Genomic DNA, 23545 nt, shown 5'->3' on the forward strand with positions numbered 1-23545 from the left:
GTAGTATAGTTGCAGTCTACTTCATGTCACTTCAGTACTTCTCATCTTCCCCAAGCATTGAAAGTGCCAGAACAAAATTGTAATATTCATATAGAGGTAAGACGCTAAAGTGTATTTACAAATTACAAGCAATTATACGTAAGGGCCAAACACGCCAATGTATAATTTTGCCCTCAACTTTCCTCATATAGTGAGAATGGTCAGGCAGCTAGTAAGATACACCTTCACTCCATAGTCTCTTCAGCACCAGGTAAGACACCATTTCCACCATGAGAAAGTGAACCCAGACCCGCATTGTAAACCTCCCAGATGCACAAATAAAACGTTTAAAAAGAAACACAAAGAAACGCAACAAAAGTGTGACAGGTGTTGCTACGTACCATGCTCAAACCTGCCCTGGAAGTATCCTGGCTGTGCATGCCACCCTTTCCCCGAGTTCTAAACACACACACACAAACACACAACGCTCTCTCACACTCACACAAACACACATAGACTCCAGTCCTCTATGAGCGATATTTATACATTTTATAACAAAATTATGACATGGCGAGAGGGATGGAAGACATATGGTCAGTTTCCCTGACGCCACAACTCCTGATGTGATAGGAGGAGAGGCATGGAGGGGGGTGGAGACAGAGACAATGGTTATCCAATGAGGTCTCCCAACTGCCCGCATTGTGTTATGTGATGTCATAATACTCTCCAAAAAGATCATCTAAGGCCACAATGTTCATCGAGAAAGGAGTGTAAACACTGAAAAAGAAGAGGAGAAAAGCCAATCAGCCACACACCTTTTTTTAAGGTCCATTATGTAGTTGTGTGTATGACCCAACATTTCAGATAGAAATTAGTTATAGATATGTCATTCTCATTGAAAGCAAGTCTGATAAGCAGTAGATCCATTCTATGTGCAATATTTCTATGCTTCCCCTCTGTAAGTTTCTTTTTTGCTTCTTTTTACTTTCAGTTTTCAGCTTCAAACAGCTGAAAACTACAATATTTTGTGTTATTACTGGTTATAAAGATATTTCACAGCAGTCTGCTTGTTGTGTCACACAATCACGCGAACATTTTAGAAACCAGGAAATGGCAGAGCTATTTCTACCTATTGCTCACTTAAGAAAAGCAAAAACAGTAGTACTAGATAGAATAACATTTCCCGACAATATTAGCCTATAGGTTAGGGAGGAGTGTCTGTGTGTAGGAAATAGAGGTAAGATGGAACACACCCCTTTATTTAAGGCACTTCAACAGCTACTCCTGGAGTCCTGTTTAGGAGTCGACCCCCTGTTGAGGACTTCCTCTTCCTCTGCATCCTCCTCCTCTTCCTCCATCCAGCCTCGCAGCGGGGTGGGCATACTAGACAAGTTGACTGCTGTGTGGCCGCTGTGCGTCTGCAAACCTGATTGCATAGATAGAGGGTCGGCGCATAGACAGTTAGTCAACTGGATGTCATAAGCTAAAACTAAACCAACTACCAAACATGCTCCATCTGACTTTAGCCAAGATCCTAAGTAAAACAGATGAATGATTTGTTACGTACCAGTGTTGCTGATTAAATCTCTCATTGGCATTGGGTTCTGCCACTGGCCTGATGTCCTCTGGTGGGGGAGCGAGCTCTGTTGATGGACCTAGGGACAGAGAAGGACATGCTTCACACACACCAAACTTCGATGTTTGTTTGGTTACCGTAACTTCTGTTAATGAATTCAATATATAATTATTATAGTATTTTACAGTTCTCACTGTTGGAGTGGAGACGTTGTTTGCAGAGCGCACAACTTAGGCTACACTTGTGAGAAACAAGTTTTGGTTTATTTCATTCCATTTACGTGTTGTCAATATATTCAGTGTTTATTTTGGACCACTCCTGTCAATGTTGAGTAAGGATGCACACCTGATTACGCATAGAAGTAGGCCTAGGCTACCTGGCCCGCGCGCAAATGTAGGCTTATACATGTGCCCATTTGGGGATCTGATAGTATTTCTGATTGTCTTAACTCACCACCACTAATGAGCTGTGGAGCTTCTCAAAGTAATTTTTTCTTCACCTCAAACAGCAAGTAAATGAAGTCTGTTTTTACATCCATTGAGAATGACAGTAGTTCCTCAATGTAGCATATTTGAAAAATATTTCCAGCTCTCTCCCTTTCGATAACCACTCAGGGTGAAAGGGAGAAAAAAATGTCATGTTCTGATCTGGTGGAAACTTCATAAAATAGCCCTACCTGATTACTTATTATCCCTTGCGCAAATAGCCTACAGCGGTGTCTGTCCGGAGCTCACTGGCTCATGAAACTCTGAGGGTCCAGAATATTTTATACAATGTTGCATGTTTGTTAGGGCAAGCTTTGGGCTGGACCAAGTTGATAGTTGATACAATGTTTCAAGTTCCTTGCAGACAGGCCATGCGTAGTCATTGTGATTTATATTTATTATGATATTTTCTACCTGCAGGCTGCAATGTTTTTATTCGTTGGCGTTATGTATGCTATTTTTACATAGTTGGCAATGGCAATAGAAGTTACTTTTAGATTTGTATAATTTCCATTTAGATATATATATTTTTTAATCACATGACAATGATTTTGAGATATGACGACTTTACTATAAAATAAATGAAACTGTTCCATGAAAATGTGCATATGAAAATCATAACTGGCACGCAGATCGGTAGAAATGGGAAGATAACTTGGCACTCGAAATAGAAAAGGTTGCCAACCCCTGGTATACCCTATTACTGGCAACTTCGGGAGCGTAATGGCACAATCTGCGAAGGCCAGCAGCAGCGGCGGGAGGTGGTGGTCAAGGGAACATGTTTTTTTCTTCTGCTTAGGCTATCTTGATCTCTGGCTCACTCGTGTCATTTCTGTGTCTTAATTATTTAAACACAGTGTGCTTAAAGCATCAGACAAGCTCAGTAGCCTACATATAGTTGATTTTATTAAAACACATAGGGTGTGTCTATATATGGAAAAATACACTTCTTAAAATTTCGACCAGTCGATTGGTTGAAAGAACAGACGACTATTGGTCGACCAAGATTGGTTTTAGTCGGGGACAGCCCTAGCGTCACAGTTAAATAAACAGAAGGACCTTGAGGCCATCCCTTTGAGGTTACCTACCTCATGCATGTAAATAGCATGGAGACTCATCTCGGCCGAGGCAAACTCTGAAAGCATTGTAGTGCTCTTGATCCGAGAGTCACTGGCTGACATGCTGAGAAAATAAAAACGACCTATTATCAGCAAGCCTAAAAAAACATCTAAATACACTGTTATTCATCACTTCATCCACCCACTTTCAACTAACCTCAATATCAATCAATAACACACTTTTGGCATGCAAGTCTCTAATCAATCAACACTTTTGTGTTATGGATGAACCTAAACAACAGTGTGTGTTGTGGAGTATGTTTGCAGAGCGTGGCGTCTGTCTACCTACCTGTCGATGCCGGTGCGGTCGCTGCGGTACATGGTGCTGTCGGGGTGGATGGAGGGCAGGAGAACATGCGAGTGGGATCGGCTGGCGTTGGGGAGCTGGGAGTGGGAGATGGACAGCGAGGACAGGACGCTGGCGGCGGCAGAGGCAGCCGTGCTGGGAGGAACGAAGCAGCGGTCTCGGCCGGATAGGCCTGACGCGGTCAGAACAGGGTGGGCCAGGACACTGGCCAATAGGTTGTCAGGCTGGACAGGAAAACATAACCCAGAGATACAGAGGACAGTATACAAGCAAACTGACAAATATAACACAACATAATGTAAACCAATACTAAATAAAAATCTTTGAGAAATTACAATCATTGTTGGATGAAACCGTTTGAATGTTAGAGTAGGGGTGCTGTTACAGAGTGTTGAGGCAAATATCTTCCTGTGTACTAACTGTGACTGACTATGAATTGTCTGGCTGGGGATTGGGGAGTGGTTGGGAGTTAGTCACTCACTGCGTTGCCGGACTCGTTGGAGAGCAGTGAGGAGCAGAGCGGGGCCTCAGAGAGCAGCAGCTGGGTGGGGGGTCCTCCCTGAGCGTCCTGGTGCACCTTCTCCTTCAGATGGCTGATGAACACTGAGCTCTCCTGGGGGGGCTGCCAGCGGGGGTTCTTGATGGTGAAGTGCATCAGGGACAGTTCAGTTTTGCCGTTCTCAGCCTGCTGGTACACAGACGCCTCTGTCTGGCCCTCTGACATCCACTGTAAAGACAACAGGTTCTACATCACTCACAGGAACTTTGCCCAACAAAAATATGCATTAACGCCATTATGCATAAGTAGTCACTAATATCAGGACAACAACAACACACACATGAACTGAAAACTGATTTGTAATAACATGTACAGTATGATTGATAACTTGGCGATATCTGAAAATTAACAGTATTAGTCTCTCATTTCAACAAGCAAAATAACAAATGCTTTTGTAATAATGACACGATACATCTTTCCTAATACAGTAAATATCCTAAATGACTGAACGGAAAGCAGCAGAGACGACCTGAACTCACCAGTGGGTTTCCGTGGCGACGGATGTCCATCTGTGCGAAGGAGCAGATGTCGCCGACCCCGACCACCTCAACGGTGAAGTTCCTGAAGAAGTCGATGATCTCCAGGGACTTGTTCCTCAGGAGGAAGATGAGGATGAAGGGCGTGACAATGGGGCTCAGCAGTTCCTCCAGGATGAACACCTAAACAGACAGACAGAACACTGGTGAGTTATACTAGAAGGGGATTCATATTGGGAAGATATGTTCAGATCTGCACGCTTAAAGGGATACTTCGGGATTTTGGTAATGATGCCATTTATCTACTTCCTCAGAGTCAGATGAACTCGTGGATACCATTTTTATGTCTCTGTGTCCAGCATGAAGGAAGTTGGAGGTAGTTTCGCGAGCCAATGCTAACTAGCAATAGTGGAATGACTGGAAGTCTATGGGTATCTGCTAGCATATAACCTGCGACGCCATTCATTGATGTCAATGAGAGAGTTGCAAGAACAGTTAAGCACTCGGATCTCAAGTCTGACTACTTTACATTGTGTCACCCAAATAAATGTTTAAAGTGCCGTAACATCAATTCGTTCCTGTGTGGGAAGTGTCATATTATGGTGAAGTCATATGAATTGGAGTGTATATCAATAACTACTTACAATTAAAGCACTTGTTTACGTATTGAGCAAGTCTTGGGGAGCCCTTACATGTCTGTTACAAGAACATTTTAATCTCAGACCGTATGTCATTAAGCCATATATAGTTCAGAAGTTCCTTTCCATCTAAGGCGCAGCCAATAAGCCGTCTCTATTTACTGTCTGGCCCGTCTCACCCACCGCTTTGTACTGAAACAGCTGTGCCACCTCGTCCCGGGTCTCGCTCTTGTTGGCGTTGTTCCTCCAGTGGTCTGGCATGTAGTGGATGTGAGCAAGCACACACTGCAGCAGCTGCTCCGGGCACCACACCATGTGTTCGTCTGGGATGAATGACCTATGAGGGCATATTCACACATACGTCATCTCTATTTCACACAACACATTAGATCTGGATCATGGACTGGTATGTCTGTGGGTTTAACATAGGCTGAATTTCTTTATAGAAAGACATTCCTCCCTTCTACCCCCTCGCTCATTCCTTGACGGATCGGTAAGAATTGATGGGGTTAGAATTGGTGGGGTGGCAACAATATCGTGGAAACTAGGTTGAGCTGTTCCATACCAACTCATCTGCAATGGGAAGCGGGAAGGAACGACATCTTTGAATGAAACCCAGCCACAAATCACTACAAGATCATCCTGAGAGGTCACCATTCCCCCTGTGGAAGCCATGTTGTCCCCTCGCTCACCTGGTGATGGTGATGACCACTCCCAGCACGGTGATGGCGGTCAGGATATGCTGCACGGTCAAAACGTCCTCGTCGTACACGGTCAGCGCGATGAGCACGGCCAGCACCGAGCCCGAGAAAAATGCCACGTTCTTGGCCAGCACGGTCAGCAGCGGTGAGGTGAACGAGTTCATGTACTTGGAGGTGGGCTTGTAGCCGCGGCCCAGCCTGCCGTGCAGCTCGTGGTCCAGTTCGTTGAAGTGGCGCAGGTAGAGGCGGCCGTACAGGGACCAGCGGCGTGCTCCCAGACTCCCCGGCTCCCTCCTGATGACCTCGGTGTAGCTGAAGAAGGCGTAGAGCACCTGCCACACGAGGATGAAGGGGCAGAGCAGCAGGTTGGCCACGCCCATCAGAAGAATGACCCGGCTCAGTTGCTGGGCCAGCTCCAGGCGGTTCCCTGCACGCTTGTACTTGGGGTGCAGGTTCCATTTGTTCTGGAAAAGCGACCCCGGACCCCAGAAGAGAATCAGCTCAAAGTTGTACTTGAGGCCCTGGGTGAGGAACACCAGATTGCCCAACAGGGGGAGCTGAAGCTGTACAGGTAACAGGGACTTATTGACCATGGCCACCATGTAGTTCTTGAAGCGCAGGATGCGGTGGTAGATGTCCAGCTCAGTTAGCTCCTTCTTGTGGATGCACATCTGCTGCTCCCGCTGCAGGCTGATCAGACGGTCCTGCACCTCCTGCCATGTGAAGTTACACAGCTCGTCCTGGAATGGCGAAAGGGCAGAGGTCAAAGGTGTTCAGAGACTGTACCGTGATGAGGGACACCTTGATATGAGGGACTCGTGTGTAAGCGAGTCCCTCATGACGACAAACATTTTTCTTGACGTCTTTTGAAACCATTGTAATCCAAGCAATCTTATGTTGCTAAAACAGTTGCTAAAACTACCTTGAAACAATTGGCAGACCAGAGTTTCGTGAGACTGTAGGATCACGCCTTACCATTCTGATCTTTAGTGCTTTGATGTAGAACTGTCGGATCTCCCAGTAGCGGAGGATGTTGCAGAAGACCTTGATCATCCGGTAGACCCAGAAGATGGCTGCCATGATGAGCAGGAAAATGATCCAACGGTTCTCCTGGATCCTACAGAGGACAAGAAGGGATGACAAAGGGGGAAAAACACATGTTTACGATTCATGTTTCTGGTCCTTGTTTGACATTAGCGGTTCATTCCATGTAGTGGAAAATGCATGTGTTTGTGAATCTGTATAGATAGGTGTGGGAAGATGGTACGAGCCATCCATCGGCTGCATAAAGAGCAGGTCAAAATCATTCATTTTCACCATTGATGTATGACCAAAATAACCATCTACGAATGAGAGTAAAGGAGCCTTATAAATCTGTTGCTTTAACCAACCACATGTTGTAATGCATGTTGTGGGGCCTGAGAGGTAGAGCTCTGCTACTCGACCCGAGCCCGATGGGTTAGGGCCAGGTAGGGCATGTTTTTCATCAATAACTAGGGTACGGGCAGGGCTCAGGTATCACTAAATTGATCACTAACATTTTGAAGCTGAGCCATTTGTGCTTGCTCTGCTGCGCAGTACAGTCATATCTAACTAAGATCATAACATGGTGTCAGAAGTGCTTCAACCTCGTCAAATATAAAACAGGAGAGATCATATCGCAAAAAATAAGTTTAGAGTGTTTAGAGTGACAAAAAGTAGCTAACAGCTAACTGCTGTCTCATGTCTCTTCATTGAGCAGAGCAGCAGAGCGGAGCCGTTGCTGTGGATACTCACAGACTCAGAGCCGCCATGAGCGGAATGCATCCAGGCAGGGAGCGAGCGACAGACAGAGAGGAGCAGCTAATGGATTTACTAACGGAGGAAGTTATTTCTGATTTCGGGCAGGGACGGATTTGGCAGAAGCAATCGGGCCTGGGTAGGTTAGGGCCTGAACGTCGCTTGCATGGGAAGGGCTCGGGCTTAAAATTCTCTACTGAGAGGTATCTTAGGATACTGCACTCCTGTTTACAGTTTGTGGCTTGGTTATGTCTTACTAATGTAGTCTCTCCTGCGTATCAGAGAATTGCTGAGAATCAGCTGGTAAAGTATCCCATTTCAAAACACAGAACAAGTCACACACAGGTCATGATCTAGCTAGCCATCCTGGTAAACATATTCAAGAGAATAAACATAAATTCAGGAGTTTAATTTTGAAATTAAAAACCAAATACAAACAACGTTGTGACAAAGTTAGGCTACTTCCTGATTTGTGTGACATCTCTTTCATTTTAAGACCAACTCAATGGTGAAACAGAGAGGAGTTGGGGGGAGGATGGGAGAGCAGACTAAGTCAGTAGTTCTAAATGGTGGGACATGCTGTTCCTGGGTTAGAATTCCTAGCAGTGGTGTGTCATCATCTTCTATATAAACACCCATTCAGTCACTGAGGTTTTTAGGGAAGGGAAAGGGGGGGGGGGGGGTAGTGTCTAGGATAGTGTTTGAGTGCAGAATCAGCTTAACGATATTGCAAAAGACAAGCTAGCTTGTTTATCCATTTTGGAAAAAGATTTAGCTGTGGTGATGGTGGGGTCTGGGTCTTGCTGCAGGACTAGGGGGTGTCATGTGGTCCACAGGCTGCCTGCCCAGACTTCACAGTGACTCCTTCCAGCTACTGAGTCTTACCATGCAGGGACTATCCATTACATTGTTTTCCCTGGTACTACGCTGAACACAGTACACAGATACACAAATAACCTGCTCCAGGAACCTGTCATCCACTACAGGCTGGTGGTGTTGCAACTTGCCTAGTGTTTACAAGTGTTTTAGGCGAAGGCTATGTGAATCAGCAGGGCTATAATCATAGTAGGATATATACGTAACTGAATCCTTTTTTTTTTTTACACTTCATTTAGTGTTTTGAAATAAACAGTTAAAATGTACAGTAGTTGCTAGGCTGTATAAATCCCATAGAGAATGCTAACTAAATGCTTATGAGCGCATTGCAAACATTTTATACAGTCTCAAACACAACGTGACTGGGGACTACAGGTAAGCTCATAATGAAAAATTATGTGACAGGTGAAATGAAGAATGCGATCTTCTTTATCTCCTAACGTATTGCACAAGTTGACTGCAGGTACTTACTTAAAAAGTAGCTACAAATATTCAAATGTATAAAAGAAATTCAAAGAAATAGTTTCAACGGTATTGACGGTATTGAAAAATAAATTAGCAAAAATGCCTAAAAACCTGTTTTCGCTTTGTCATTTTGGGGTGGTGTCTAGATTACAGAGTTATTTAAAATATTTTTTATAAATTTTAGAATAAGGCTGTAACGTGACATGTGGAAAAAGTCAAGGGGTCTGAATACTGGCTATCCATCCATCTACCAATATATATATTAAGACAATACTGATTGACGTACCTCTCAGTGCACTGCTGGCTTGGTAGGATGGCATCAGGCAGAGAGACCTTGTTTCTGTCCAGGGGGTTCTGGCCAGGTCCTGTGGGGTTCACTGCCCGATTGGCAAACAGGATATCATACTCCACACAGTTGAAGAGGAATGTTGTGAACGTGACCACAAACAGCAACTGACTGCAATAAGGAGTTTGAGATGTTGGGGTTAAACATTAGCAGATATAAATGTTGAATATTTTCTTAAAAGTAAAACATATCTTACATTAGCATGAGGATTGTAAATAAATCGATATACTTACAAAAGTTCAAAGAACTCTGATAACATCATACAGGCAAAGCCATTCTTCTGATGGAACTGATAGATGTGGAAATTAAAGTTAAGAAAAACAGTATTAAAGGGAAATTCCTCTTCATAACCTCATATTCATTATCTCCAACACCATACCAGTGTCTACATATGTGAGGTGTCTACATATTCGTTTTCTATGATCAGTGGTTAAAAAGATAATAAGAAACGTCCAAAAAATGCTTCACTGTGACATCAAATTTTTAAAACCTGCATTGAGTTTCTAGTCAGAGGGAGGGTATTTTTTCTCTCCACGTCACCGCAAATCTCTGTTTCAAAATCACAGTTTTTTAAATGTTTTAACTTTTGATGATGTCATCATATAGAACTTTTTTACTTAGAATTTCTGCATTTTGACATATGTAGACAATGATATTGTGCTGGGGATAATGAAAATGAGGTTGAAAAGTGGTGGAATTTCCCTTTAAGTGTTGGCATAGCCTTGCGAAAATATTCACCCCCTTGGCATTTTTTCCTATTTTGTTGCCTTACAACCTGGAATTAAAATTGATTTTTGGGGGGGTTTGTATCATTTGATTTACACAACATGCCTACCACTTTGAAGATGCATTTATTTATTGTGAAACAAACAAGAAATAAGACCAAAAAACTGAAAACTTGAGCGTGCATAACTATTCACCCCCCCAAAGTCTTTGTAGAGGCACCTTTTGCAGCAATTACAGCTGCAAGTCTCTTGGGGTATGTCTCTATAAGCTTGGCACATCTAGCCACTGGGATTTTTGCCCATTCTTCAAGGCAAAACTGCTCCAGCTCCTTCAAGTTGGATGGGTTCCACTGGTGTACAGCAATCTTTAAATCATACCACAGATTCTCAATTGAATTGAGGTCTGGGCTTTGACTAGGCCATTCCAATACATTTAAATGTTTCCCCTTAAACCACTCGAGTGTTGCTTTAGCAGTATGCTTAGGGTCATTGTCCTGCTGGAAGGTGAACCTCCGTCCCAGTCTCAAATCTCTGGAAGACTGAAACAGGTTTCGCTCAAGAATTTCCCTGTATTTAGCGCCATTCTTCATTCCTTCAATTCTGACCAGTTTCCCAGTCCCTGCCAATGAAAAACATCCCCACAGCATGATGCTGCCACCACCATGCTTAACTGTGGGGATTGTGTTCTCGGGGTGATGAGAGGTGCTGGGTTTGAGCCAGACATAGCGTTTTCCTTGATGGCCAAAAAGCTCAATTGTAGTCTCATCTGACCAGAGTACCTTCATCCATGTTTGGGGAGTCTCCCACATGCCTTTTGGCGAACATCAAACGTGTTTGCTTCTTTTTTTCTTTAAGCAATGGCTTCTTTTCTGGCCTCTATTCCGTAAAGCCCAGCTCTGTGGAGTGTATGGCTTAAAGTGGTCCTATGGACAGATACTCCAATCTCCGCTGTGGAGCTTTGCAGCTCCTTCAGGGTTATCTTTGGTCTCTTTGTTGCCTCTCTGATGAATGCCCTCCTTGCCTGGTCCGTGGGTTTTGGTGGCCGGCCCTCTCGACAGGTTTGTTGTGGTGCCATATTCTTTCAATTTTTTAATAATGGATTTAATGATGCTCGGCTGTTCAAAGTTTAGGATATTTTTTCATAACCCATCCCTGATCTGTGCTTCTCCACACTTTGTCCCTGACCTGTTTGGAGAGCTCCTTGGTCATCATGGTGCTGCTTGCTTGGTGGTGCCCCTTGCTTAGTGGTGTTGCAGACTCTAGGACCTTTCAGAACAGGTGTATATATACACTGAGATCATGTGACAGATATTTATTAGAATTTTTTGAAACAAGTTATTTTTTTCATTTCACTTCACCAATTTGGACTATTTTGTGTATGTCCATTACATGAAATCCAAATAAAAATCCATTTAAATTACAGGTTGTAATGCAACAAAATAGGAAAAACGCCAAGGGGGATGAATACTTTTGCAAGGCACTGTACAAAACAATCACTCTGAAGAAACCTTTGATGGTTAATCAAATAACGACCATGTATGTTTTTTTTTAAGTAGACTTAACACATCCCCTAAAAAAATAAAAATAAGCAACTTGAAGTGAACCAGTCTGGCATCAATATCATTAAAGTACAGAGCATTTGTTCTGGAAGAACACACATAATTGAAAGTCATTCTCCTGTGGCAAGTGTCTAATTTAAAGTCACTGTGCATCATACGTTGCAACATCGTACTGTCTGAATTAGATTAAAATGTAAATACTGTGTCTGAAATTGCTTCTTTATAAATGAGATCATTAGGTGACAGTACAAAAACACACATTATAAAGCCGCAATTTTAAACATCAACCTGAAAGTAATTATTCTTACCAAACCAATAAGCTACAGTATATATATTGCCAGAGAACCATTTTTATCCCAACATTTCTTAAAAGGATATTCTTGTGAAGAAGTTGTCCAGATTCTTGATATGGTGCCATGAGTCTGCAAATTAGGGGTGGAAATAAAGAGATTAAAAGAAACCATTACTTTTTTTAAACAAAACAGCAACAACCGTTTTAATCAGGTATGATTTGAAGAAAACAACAACTTTAAGTGCTTTTTTTCTATTTAATTTTTTTAGGGTGTAGATCAGCTTTAATATTGCAGATATATTGTAACTTCCATCAATGTAATTGTCTGCATTACTTCCAATCCCCCATATGTTTTTTTTTTTGCACATACATTATATATATATATATATATATATATATATATATATATATATATATATATATATATATATATATATATATATATATATATATATATATATATATATATATATATACACACACACGTATACATACAGTGAGGGAAAAAAGTATTTGATCCTCTGCTGATTTTGTACATTTGCCCACTGACAAAGACATGATCAGTCTATACTTTTAATGGTAGGTTTATTTGAACAGTGAGAGACAGAATAACAACAAAAAAATCCAGAGAAACACATGTCAAAAATGTTATAAATTGATTTGCATTTTAAATGAGGGAAATAAGTCTTTGACCCCTCTGCAAAACATGACTTAGTACTTGGTGGCAAAACCCTTGTTGGCAATCACAGAGGTCAGACGTTTCTTGTAGTTGGCCACCAGGTTTGCACACATCTCAGGAGGGATTTTGTCCCACTCCTCTTTGCAGATCATTAAGGTTTCGAGGCTGACGTTTGTTAACTCGAACCTTCAGCGCCCTCCACGGATTTTCTATGGGATTAAGGTCTGGAGACTGGCTAGGCCACTCCAGGACCTTAATGTGCTTCTTCTTGAGCCACTCCTTTGTTGCCTTGGCCGTGTGTTTTGGGTCATTGTCATGCTGGAATACCCATCCATGACCCATTTTTCAATGCCCTGGCTGAGGGAAGGACGTTCTCACCCAAGATTTGATGGTACATGGCCCCGTCCATCGTCCCTTTGATGTGGTGAAGTTGTCCTGTCCCCTTAGCAGAAAAACACCCCCAAAGCATAATGTTTCCACCTCCATGTTTGACGGTGGGGATGGTGTTCTTGGGGTCATAGGCAGCATTCCTCCTCCTCCAAACACAGCGAGTTGAGTTGATGCCAAAGAGCTCGATTTTGGTCTCATCTGACCACAACACTTTCACCCAGTTCTCCTCTGAATCATTCAGATGTTCATTGGCAAACTTCAGACGGGCATGTATATGTGCTTTCTTAAGCAGGGGGACCTTGCGGGCGCTGCAGGATTTCAGTTCTTCACGGCGTAGTGTGTTACCAATTGTTTTCTTGGTGACTATGGTCCCAGCTGCCTTGAGATCATTGACAAGATCCTCCCGTGTAGTTCTGGGCTGATTCCTCACCGTTCTCATGATTATTGCAACTCCACGAGGTGAGATCTTGCATGGAGCCCCAGGCCAAGGGAGATTGACAGGTCTTTTGTGTTTCTTCCATTTTAAGAGTGTGCTCCTAATCTCAGCTCGTTACCTGTATAAAAGACACCCGGGAGCCAGAAATCTTTCTGATTGAGAGGGGGTCAAATACTTATTTCCCTCATTAAAATGCAAATCAATTTATAACATTTTGTTGTTATTCTGTCTCTCACTGTTCAAATAAACCTACCATTAAAATGATAGACTGATCATTTCTTTGTCAGTGGGCAAACGTACAAAATCAGCAGGGGATCAAATACTTTTTTCCCTCACTGTACATATCCTTTAAAAATATATATTTCCCCTTATTACTTTCCAACCCCACCACCCCTTCCCTAATTGGAGTAAACTAGTGAACAACAATGCTTAGGCCTCTACTTCCAGCTTATACATACTATATACATTTTATGGACACAGTCAATTTTACAATAATTATATTTTGTTTGTTTTCCTCTACCCTCAACCTCTCTGATCATTTTCATCACTTTAAGTGCTTATTAGTGATGGGGGGGGGATCGATAGTTACATATCAGGGTATTATTTTTGATGAGACATCATATCGTTTGACAATATTGCAATATTATTTTTGTGCTGGTTGGCTGTACCTGCACTAAACTCCAGTATTTTTCCTTCATAGCTTGTTCTCCATTTTTTTTTTTTTAAATAGGGAGCCAATTTGTTTTCAGGACTTTTATTTCCACGAATGATCAAAACTCGTTTTGTCATGGCTCTCTTGTCCCTTTGCAGCAGATACTGTATATGGTGAGCAATATGTTTAGAACATCGAACCGCAATAAAATCACAGTATTGAAATCGCAATACATATAGAATTGTGAGAATCGTAATGCATATCATATCGGCACCTAAATATTGTGATAATATCATATCGTGAGGTCCCTGGAAATTCCCAGCCCTAATGCTTATAGGAAATAGGAATCGTGTCATTACTGTGTCATTACAATAAATCACTATCACACCAAATTATATTGTACCATAAGACAGCGTTATGTCTAGCCCTGATAGGAGAAGATATGTTATGTAATATAACCGGTACAGTACCTCTCAGGCCCTCTGGCACATGTACTAATAGGTCCTCCTCCCCATGAGGTGAGTCCTCCTCAATGTCCTCAATCCGCTGGTACTCCTGGTAGGTTTCAAAGTTGGCCATTGTGCTTCACATTCTCCCTGTACCTCCTCCAACAGGCAAGTTAGGAACACACACATACATACATACATACATACATACATACATGCATACACACACACACACACACACACACACACACACACACACAGTGTTATTGTGATGTTGATTGAAAAGAGCGGCATTGAGCATATTCTACATAACGTTACATGTCGGCTGCGTGAGACAATTCACAGCAACATGAGCTGTCAACAAAATTCAACTGGAGGGTTAGATAACCAAGGGTAACGTTAGCTTTAGAATATCTGTTATATTTGGTTTTCTATGCAGTTGCTAGCTAGCTAGTTAACAACATTCGTTAAAACAAAATCAGACAGGTGAGAGGGACTGCTAGCTAGCTACTGTACGTTAGCTATTACGCTAACGTTAGCTAGATAACGTTACGTTGAATGGTTACCTAACTCCAACAAAGCAATAAACCAGCAGGTAGCTAGCTATCTAGCAAGGTAGCTAGCTAACTGTTCTTACCTCTCTCAGCTTATTTTCTGGCTAGTCAGTCAGCCAACGTCCCTCGTTTATCCTTGACTGTCTTAACGTAACGTTAGCTATGTGGCTAGCTAGCTATTGTTCCCTTCTCGGACCATTCGCTGGATTCGTGATTTCAAGTAGCCTGGATTTCTACGTTATTTGTCGAGCTATTAGCTAGAATACCCAATGTTATATATATAACTAATAGACATTTAGGGTTGATAACAACTATTTAGGGTAGATTACCTAGATAGCTAGCTAGATCCTTTGAGGTGGGCTTCCACTGTTCTGTCTTTCACAAACAAACGTCAACAAAACACCATTTGACGTCACTTGGTTTTAACGATCGTCACTTCCTCAAGACGATGTATTTTATTCTCCACTCTTTTTCTTTTCACTAATGACACACAAAATCGTTGCCAATGATGGTCAAGAAAATTAGCAATAAGAAATTATGGCCAGAATTATGCTGTAGCCTTTTACATTTGTTTTTCGTGACCAAAATGCATGTTTTCTTATTATTGCCATATACAGTAAATGAGATGCTATAGCAGCCTGCATGTTGTTCCACCTTGTACCCAAAGATTGTCATAACTAACCCTGTTGTACCCTTCTGAGTTAAGCGCTCAAGTTCTTTGCATTTTGTTAAATTTCCGTGAAAACATGTTTCACTTACTTTGTAACGTTAATAGAGTCAGCACCACAATATTTATGGAGACAGCCACGTTAGGACAACTTGGTGGTCGACTAATGCCGGTAGTCAGCTGATCAGGGATTTAATCGTTAGCCAAACACTTGCAAAAAACGAGAGTTTCTATTGGACAAATTCAGGTAGGTTCCTCCCCGTTTCGTTCAATTTGCTTCCGTTTAAGAAACGTTTGCAACGTCATCGGCGTAATGAATACGCCCCAGATTAATTAGTCCACCTCTAAATTTCGTTTACTGTTCACAGTAAAAAGTGGTGTTAATGGAATCCACCATCCAGAAGTGTCCCATGCCTCTTGTAACTTCTTTGTTTCACATAACAATACATGTAATGAGAAGCCCACCACATAGTAGTCAAGCTCATGTTGCCCATGTTTCTCAAACTTGCACAATAAAGATCGCACTACAAATAGTACAGTTTACTGTACATTTAAGTGATAATGCCCGAGAAGCGGGTGTTTGGAGGACATATTGGCACGGGTGTTGTAAGGCCCGAGAAGAAGTCGAGGGCCGACAAACCGTGCCAATATATCCTCCAAACACCGCCTTCGAGGGCATTATCACTTTTATACAAGGGGTTACCAACATATTCAAATAATGATTTACATATTTTCATTAACATTTTTATTTTTATTAATTTATTCATACTATTTCATCCTTCTACAAGATATAGTCCCGACACAAATCTAGGGTTGCTGGAGACGTGACCCAGTCATTCAGTGTTTTTGTTCTGTATCAATGGACGTGACCCAGTCTTTCGTTCTAAATGTTCCATTGCCATACTGTCTGTCAACGTTCTGATCCCTTGCTCGCTAGCTAGCCAACTACGGCTAATTTACAGTCACCTCAAAAAGTGCTGCCAAAATAACGGCAAAGTATCTGCATTTGCATTTGTTTAAGCTGTTTTCTACGGACATTTATTTGGATACATCCATACTAGGGGTGTAACGATTCGTTTTAACAACGATTCGATTTGTATCACGATTCGTGGTTGTCGATACGATTCAAGGACGATATTGGTTCATTTAGAACGATACGATCCGAAACGATTCAGTGACTTGAAATCGATTCAGTAACCTTTTAGCCAAAAATTCAACCAGTGTGACTGAAATAAATACCTGGATACTGGACAGTGCAGGTGAAGTTTCCTAGATTCCTGTTTCTTGTAATGGAATCAGGTATCAATTAATTATGAATATAAATAAACAAGTAAACAACAATGAATGGCAAATGCATTCACATTTTATTTGAATAAAGTGCAAACAACACTTTAGGTTGAATTAACAGGAAGTTAAAATTGTCTGATCTCATTTTCAATATTCAATACATTTTCAATAAAAGTACAGTAAGTGCAACCAACATTTAAACAGTAGGTTTACCTGCTACTTCTGCTTTTGTTTTTCAACATAAAAATATTACAATATTAATATCAAAAATAAAGTGCAACCAACATCTCTTCAGGTTGAATTAACAGTAGGTTTACCTGCTACTTCTGCTTTTGTTTTTCAACATAAAAAAATATTACAATATTACTATCAAAAATAAAGTGCAACCAACATCTCTTCAGGTTGAATAAAGAGTAGGTTTACCTGCTACTTCTGCTTTTGTTTTTCAACATTACAATACAAATACAGTATTAATATAAAAAATAAAGTGCAACCAACATCTCTTCAGGTTGAATTAACAGTAGGTTTATCTGCTACTTCTGCTTTAGTTTTTCAACATTACAATACAAATACAGTATTAATATCAAAAATAAAGTGCAACCAACATTTCTTCAGGTTGAATGAGCAGTGGATGAACCTGCTACTACTCTCATTTTAATAAACAAACAATATTCAACAAAAGATCAAGTGTAACCTACTAGGCTACTCTTCAATGACTACAGATGTTTTTTCAAAAATATCAACTGATCAACATGATCTGGCTGCAGAACACTTCTCTGTGCGTTCACTATGTCGCCAGCAGTACTAAAAACTTGTTCTGCTGGCACACTGGTGCCTGGAATGCACAGGTACCGTTTAGCAAGGGTGGAAAGTACAGGTAGCTCTTTCTCCTGAGATCTCCACCACTTCATGGCATTTTCAGTCAAAGGCAACGCATCTTTTGCTCGGTACTTTAACACCTCTGCTCTGGCTGTCTCGCTTGTGGATTTTCTTTCTCTTTGGGTGAAGGAATCGCCAAACAGCGCATCTAAGGCTTTCTTCTTACAAGGAGGTGACTCATTTGGAGCTACAATATAAGAAATATATTTCAAAATATAGTCATGTTTCTCATTAATACAAAACAACAACAATCTTTTATTGGTATCACATGAAACACACCTGTGGTCTCTTCATTGAATCCTGACAGCTTTGTGCTTGAGCTTCCCTCGTCTTCCTCCTGATTTCCCATTGCTTGCATCTATTGATGTAAGAATGTGTGAACTGTTCAAATTTCTGCTCTGTAATACTGCACACATAAATTTAGAGGAAGATAAAGAACAGATGAGATTTGAGAGAGGACAAATGAAAGGGGAGAAGAGAAAAGAGCAGAGGAAAGAGGAGAGAAGAGTTACCTGGTGGGACACTTCTGCCTCAAAAACCAGTTTTGTGTAGACCTGTTCTCTGTCCTCTTTTTCCAGGTAGGGCAGTTCTTTAAATCGCGGGTCCAACGCTGATGCTGTTTAAAGAACAAGAATATTGCATTCATTGCATTATTAAATTAAGTTGATCTGAAATTGCAAGTGATGACCACCTCCTCATACACAAAATAATCAGAAGATTAAACTTTAGTATGTTTAAAAGAAATGTGGCACAGTGATGATGTAAAGCCACCATGAACTAAGAATTGTATTGCAGATATCTTGTTTACTTTTCCATATGAAAAAACAACTCAAATTCAAACTTGAAAACGCAAAGGTGTGGCATTTTACAAATTAATACAGTCTAATAACCTAAAATATTAACCAAGTTGATTTTAATTAAGACTCCAAATTAATTACCTATGTTGAGAGCATCTTGGGTGCCTCTGTAGCGTGTGGAGAGGTCACTGGCCATCACCCTCTTAATCTCTGCAACCAGGGTTGAGTCGTCTTCGCATGGCTGTAGGTGTTTCAGCAGTTTTGCTTGAAGAGGAGCAATTACAGAGAGAGTTGGCTGGTCTTCTTCACACATCACAGTGGTTGCCATTTTGACAGGACCCATCAACTGAACAATGTCATCCATGTTGGCAATATCACTCTCACTCATCGTGCCTACATCTGTGACCCCCTTTCGTAGATCCTTGGACATCAGAGTTGCCATTATAGCTGGCTGTTGTTCCAAAAAACGTTCAAGCATTTCGAATGAACTGTTCCATCTGGTGATTATGTCTTGGATCAGTTTATGTTTTGGTAAATCCATCAGAGTTTGTTTTTCCTGTAGGGCGTGACATGCAATCGGGCTGCGGTGAAAATATCCAACAATTTTTCGCACTTTCCCCAACAACCTGGAAGCACGGTCCACCCCCAAACCCTTCTGCGAGGCAAGGTTGAGTGTATGTGCGAAGCAGGTAATGTGTGGACTGAACTGGGCTTCTGCACCGGCCACAATCATATTCCTGGCGTTATCTGTGACGATGGCAGGATTCTTGTCGTAGATTTTCCACTCCATAAAGGCTTCACGCAGTAACGCGCCAATATTTTTACCAGTATGGGCTTCATTTAAAACTCTGGTTAGCAGAGTTTTTACTTATTTCCCTCATTAAAATGCAAATCAATTTATAACATTTTTGACATGCGTTTTTCTGGATTTTTTTGTTGTTATTCTGTCTCTCACTGTTCAAATAAACCTACCATTAAAATTATAGACTGATCATGTCTTTTTCAGTGGGCAAACGTACAAAATCAGCAGGGGATCAAATACTTTTTTCCCTCACTGTATACTATGTGGACAAGCAATGACAGAGCGGCATGGACTAAGATACAGAAGAACATTATAGAATAGAATGCAGTTTATACATATGAGATGAGTAGTGCAAGATATGTAAACATTATTAAAGTGACTAGTGTTCCATTTCTTAAAGTGGCCAGTGATTTCAATAGGCAGCAGCAGCCTCTAATGTGCTAGTGATGGCTATTTAACAGTCTGATGGCCTTGAGATAGAAGCTGTTTTTCATTCTCTCGGTCCCAGCTTTGATGTTGATGCACCTGTACTGACCTCGCCTTCTGGATGATAGCGGGGTGAACAGGCAGTGGCTCGGTTGGTTGATGTCCTTGATGATCTTTTTGGCCTTCCTGTGACATCGGATGCTGTATGTGTCTTGGAGGGCGGGTAGTTTGCCCCCGGTAATGCGTTCGGCAGACCGCACCACCCTTTGGAGAGCCCTGCGGTTGTGGGTGGTGCAGTTGCCGTACAAGGCGATGATACAGCCCGACAGGATGCTCTCAATTGTGCATCTGTAAAAGTTTGTGAGGGTTTTAGGTGATAAGCCACATTTCTTCAGCCTCCTGAGGTTGAAGAGGCTCTGTTGCGCCTTCTTCACCACACTGTCTGCGTGGGTGGACCATTTCAGTTTGTCGGTGATGTGTACGCCAAGGGACTTGAAGCTTTCCACCTTCTCCACTGCGGTCCCATCGATGTGGATAGGGGGGTGCACCCTCTGCTGTTTCCTGAAGTCCACGATCATCTCCTTTGTTTTGTTTTGTTGATGTTGAGTGAGAGGTTCTTTTCCTGGCACCACACTCCCAGAGCCCTCACCTCCTCCCTGTAGGCGGTCTCATCATTGTTGGTAATCAAGCCTACTACTGTTGTGTCGTCTGCAAACTTGATGATTGAGTTGGAGGCGTGCTTGGCCACGCAGTCATGGGTGAACAGGGAGTACAGGAGGGGGCTGAGCACGCACCCTTGTGGATCAGCGAAGTGGAGATGTTGTTTCCTACCTTCACCACCTGGGGGCGGCCCGTCAGGAAGTACAGGACCCAGTTGCACAGGGCGGGGTTCAGACCCAGGGCCTTGAGCTTAATGATGAGCTTGGAGGGTACTATGGTGTTGAATGCTGAGCTATAGTCAATGAACAGCATTCTTACATAGGTATTCCTCTTGTCCAGATGGGATAGGGCAGTGTGCAGTGTGATGGCAATTGCATCGTCTGTGGATCTATTGGGGCGGTAAGCAAATTGAAGTGGGTCTAGGGTGACAGGTAAGGTAGAGGTGATATGATCCTTGACTAGTCTCTCAAAGCACTTCATGATGACAGAGGTGAGTGCTACAGGGCGATAATCATTTAGTTCAGTTACCTTTGCTTTCCTGGGTACAGGAACAATGGTGGCCATCTTGAAGCATGTGGGAACAGCAGAATGGGAAAGGGAGAGATTTAATATGTCCATGATCACACCAGCCAGCTGGTCTACGCATGCTCTGAGGACGCGGCTAGGGATGCCGTCTGGGCCGGCAGCCTTGCGGGGGTTAACACGCTTAAATGTCTTAATCACGTCGGCCATGGAGAAGGAGAGGCCACAGTCCTTGGTAGTGGGCCTCGTCAGTGGCACTGTGTTATCCTCAAATCGGGCGAAGAAGGTGTTTAACTTGTCTGGAAGCGAGACGTCGGTGTCGGCGACGTGGCTGGTATTCTTTTTGTAGTCCGTGATTGTCTGTAGACCCTGCCACATATGTCTCGTGTCTGAGCCGTTGAATTGCGACTCCACTTTGTCTCTATACTGATGTTTTGCCAGTTTAATTGCCTTGCGGAGTGAGTAGCTACACTGTTTGTATTCTGCCATATTCCCAGTCACCTTGCCATGGTTGAATGCGGTGGTTCGCGCTTTCAGATTTGCGCGAATGCTGCTGTCTATCCACAGTTTCTGGTTAGGGTAGGTTTTAATAGTCACAGTGGGCACAACATCACCTATACACTTCCTGATAAACTCCATCACCGTTTCAGTGTATATGTCTAAATTATTTTCGATGGGGTTTAACAGCCGTTGGCATCCAATGTTAATTGTGCATTACCGCCACCAGCTGGAGGGGGTATTGAATAAGAAACAAACCAAAAAACATTTAGGGAAAAAGGGAAAACAACATCATACAAAATTAAACAGGTAAACTAAGAAAACCCATCACACTTCTTCATTCACAGTCCACACCAAAATAGATCCCTACACAGGCTCAGGGGCCTGTGATGGGGGCAGTGATGCCAACGTAGCAACTACCACTGTCTTTTGTCTAAACTAACACCTGACTTATTTCACCTGCTAGCACTGACTTGTTTAAAGAAATGTACTTATTGTGATTGAGATGTAGTTGTCCCTGATTGCACTGACTTTGCTCACAGCTGCTTGCTTGAAGAAGTGTACTTACTGTGATCAAGATGTGGTTGTCCCACTGGCTATCCTAAGTTGAATGCACCAATTTGTCGCTCTGGATAAGAGCGTCTGCTAAATGACTTAAATGTTAAATGTTAAAATTTAGCAACTTTTCAGACTACCCTGGCAACTTTTTTTTTCAAACAGCACCTAGCAAAAAATGTAGCTACTTTTAAAAATGTATTTGGAACTTTTAGCAACTTTTGAAAAGCGATTGAAATGCTAAAATGCACGCATTTTCCCTCTAAATTACACAAAAACAATTTTCTCTGTCACACACTCAGTTACAACACACGTGACTGGCTGCAAAAGTGCATTGTGAGGGACGTCAGCAGCAGGCGCTCAGCTCGTGCACAGGCAGCAGCAGGCCAGCCAAGCAGCACAACAACCTGGAGAGAGCTGGAGAGAGATGCCTAGCGCACACATCATTATTTGAGTTAAGTTGCTTGTTCAATAAGATAGCATATACAGTGGGGAGAACAAGTATTTGATACACTGCCGATTTTGCAGGTTTTCCTACTTACAAAGCATGTAGAGGTCTGTAATTTTTATCATAGGTACACTTCAACTGTGAGAGACGGAAAATCACATTGTATGATTTTTAAGTAATTAATTTGCATTTTATTGCATGACATAAGTATTTGATCACCTACCAACCAGTAAGAATTCCTGCTCTCACAGACCTGTTCGTTTTTCTTTAAGAAGCCCTCCTGTTCTCCACTCATTACCTGTATTAACTGCACCTGTTTGAACTCGTTACCTGCATAAAAGACACCTGTCCACACACTCAATCAAACAGACTCCAACCTCTCCACAATGGCCAAGACCAGAGCGCTGTGTAAGGACATCAGGGATCAAAATTGTAGACCTGCACAAGGCTGGGATGGGCTACAGGACAATAGGCAAGCAACTTGGTGAGAAGGCAACAACTGTTGGCGCAATTATTAGAAAATGGAAGAAGTTCAAGATGACGGTCAATCACCCTCGGTCTGGGGCTCCATGCAAGATCTCACCTTGTGGGGCATCAATGATCATGAGGAAGGTGAGGGATCAGCCCAGAACTACACGGCAGGACCTGGTCAATGACCTGAAGAGAGCTGGGACCACAGTCTCAAAGAAAACCATTAGTAACACACTACGCCGTCATGGATTAAAATCCTGCAGCGCACGCAAGGTCCCCCTGCTCAAGCCAGCGCATGTCCAGGCCCGTCTGAAGTTTGCCAATGACCATCTGGATGATCCAGAGGAGGAATGGGAGAAGGTCATGTGGTCTAATGAAACAAAAATAGAGCTTTTTGGTCTAAACTCCACTCGCCGTGTTTGGAGGAAGAAGAAGGTACAACCCCAAGAACACCATCCCAACCGTGAAGCATGGAGATGGAAACATCATTCTTTG

General features: G+C 42.3%; 2 protein-coding genes across 4 annotated transcripts; both read right to left on the reverse strand.

The window, feature by feature from the left end:
* Positions 1 to 509: 509 nt before the first annotated feature.
* Positions 510 to 15874, reverse strand: LOC311147231 (autophagy-related protein 9A-like). Of its 3 annotated transcripts, none has more exons than XM_084183893.1 (15): positions 15798 to 15874; positions 14509 to 14643; positions 11966 to 12011; positions 9539 to 9601; positions 9246 to 9416; positions 6815 to 6956; positions 5831 to 6579; positions 5322 to 5475; positions 4504 to 4683; positions 3947 to 4192; positions 3448 to 3689; positions 3129 to 3222; positions 1547 to 1634; positions 1233 to 1405; positions 510 to 756 (listed from the first exon to the last, which is right to left on the reverse strand). In XM_084183893.1, exons 2-14 carry the CDS (start codon positions 14615 to 14617, stop codon positions 1251 to 1253), a joined length of 2439 nt encoding a protein of 812 aa, XP_084040019.1. In that variant the 5' UTR covers positions 14618 to 14643; positions 15798 to 15874; the 3' UTR covers positions 510 to 756; positions 1233 to 1250. The 3 variants fall into 3 exon arrangements, with proteins under 3 accessions (XP_084040019.1, XP_084040017.1, XP_084040018.1); XM_084183891.1 differs by lacking the exon at positions 15798 to 15874 and adding an exon at positions 15122 to 15434; XM_084183892.1 differs by lacking the exon at positions 15798 to 15874 and adding an exon at positions 15368 to 15405.
* Positions 15875 to 17708: 1834 nt separating this feature from the next.
* Positions 17709 to 19110, reverse strand: LOC311146992 (E3 SUMO-protein ligase ZBED1-like; the record flags this gene model as incomplete). Its single annotated transcript, XM_084183592.1, has 4 exons — positions 17709 to 18058; positions 18151 to 18229; positions 18384 to 18487; positions 18810 to 19110. The coding sequence occupies 4 exons, from the start codon at positions 19108 to 19110 to the stop codon at positions 17709 to 17711; spliced, it is 834 nt and encodes a 277-aa protein (XP_084039718.1).
* Positions 19111 to 23545: the final 4435 nt, after the last annotated feature.

Source organism: Coregonus lavaretus, assembly GCF_964263955.1.
Source record: "Coregonus lavaretus genome assembly, chromosome: 19".
NCBI classification, from domain to species: Eukaryota; Metazoa; Chordata; class Actinopteri; order Salmoniformes; family Salmonidae; genus Coregonus; species Coregonus lavaretus.

Excerpts from the sequence above, each read along its gene's own strand:
- LOC311147231 (XM_084183893.1), bottom strand. The coding sequence starts at position 14,617 with ATGGCCAACTTTGAAACCTACCAGGAGTACCAGCGGATTGAGGACATT. Across the intron at positions 9,417-9,538 it reads TCAGAGTTCTTTGAACTTTT|TCAGTTGCTGTTTGTGGTCA; the intron begins GTAAGTATATCG and ends TCCTTATTGCAG. Across the intron at positions 6,580-6,814 it reads AAGCACTAAAGATCAGAATG|GACGAGCTGTGTAACTTCAC; the intron begins GTAAGGCGTGAT and ends TCGCCATTCCAG.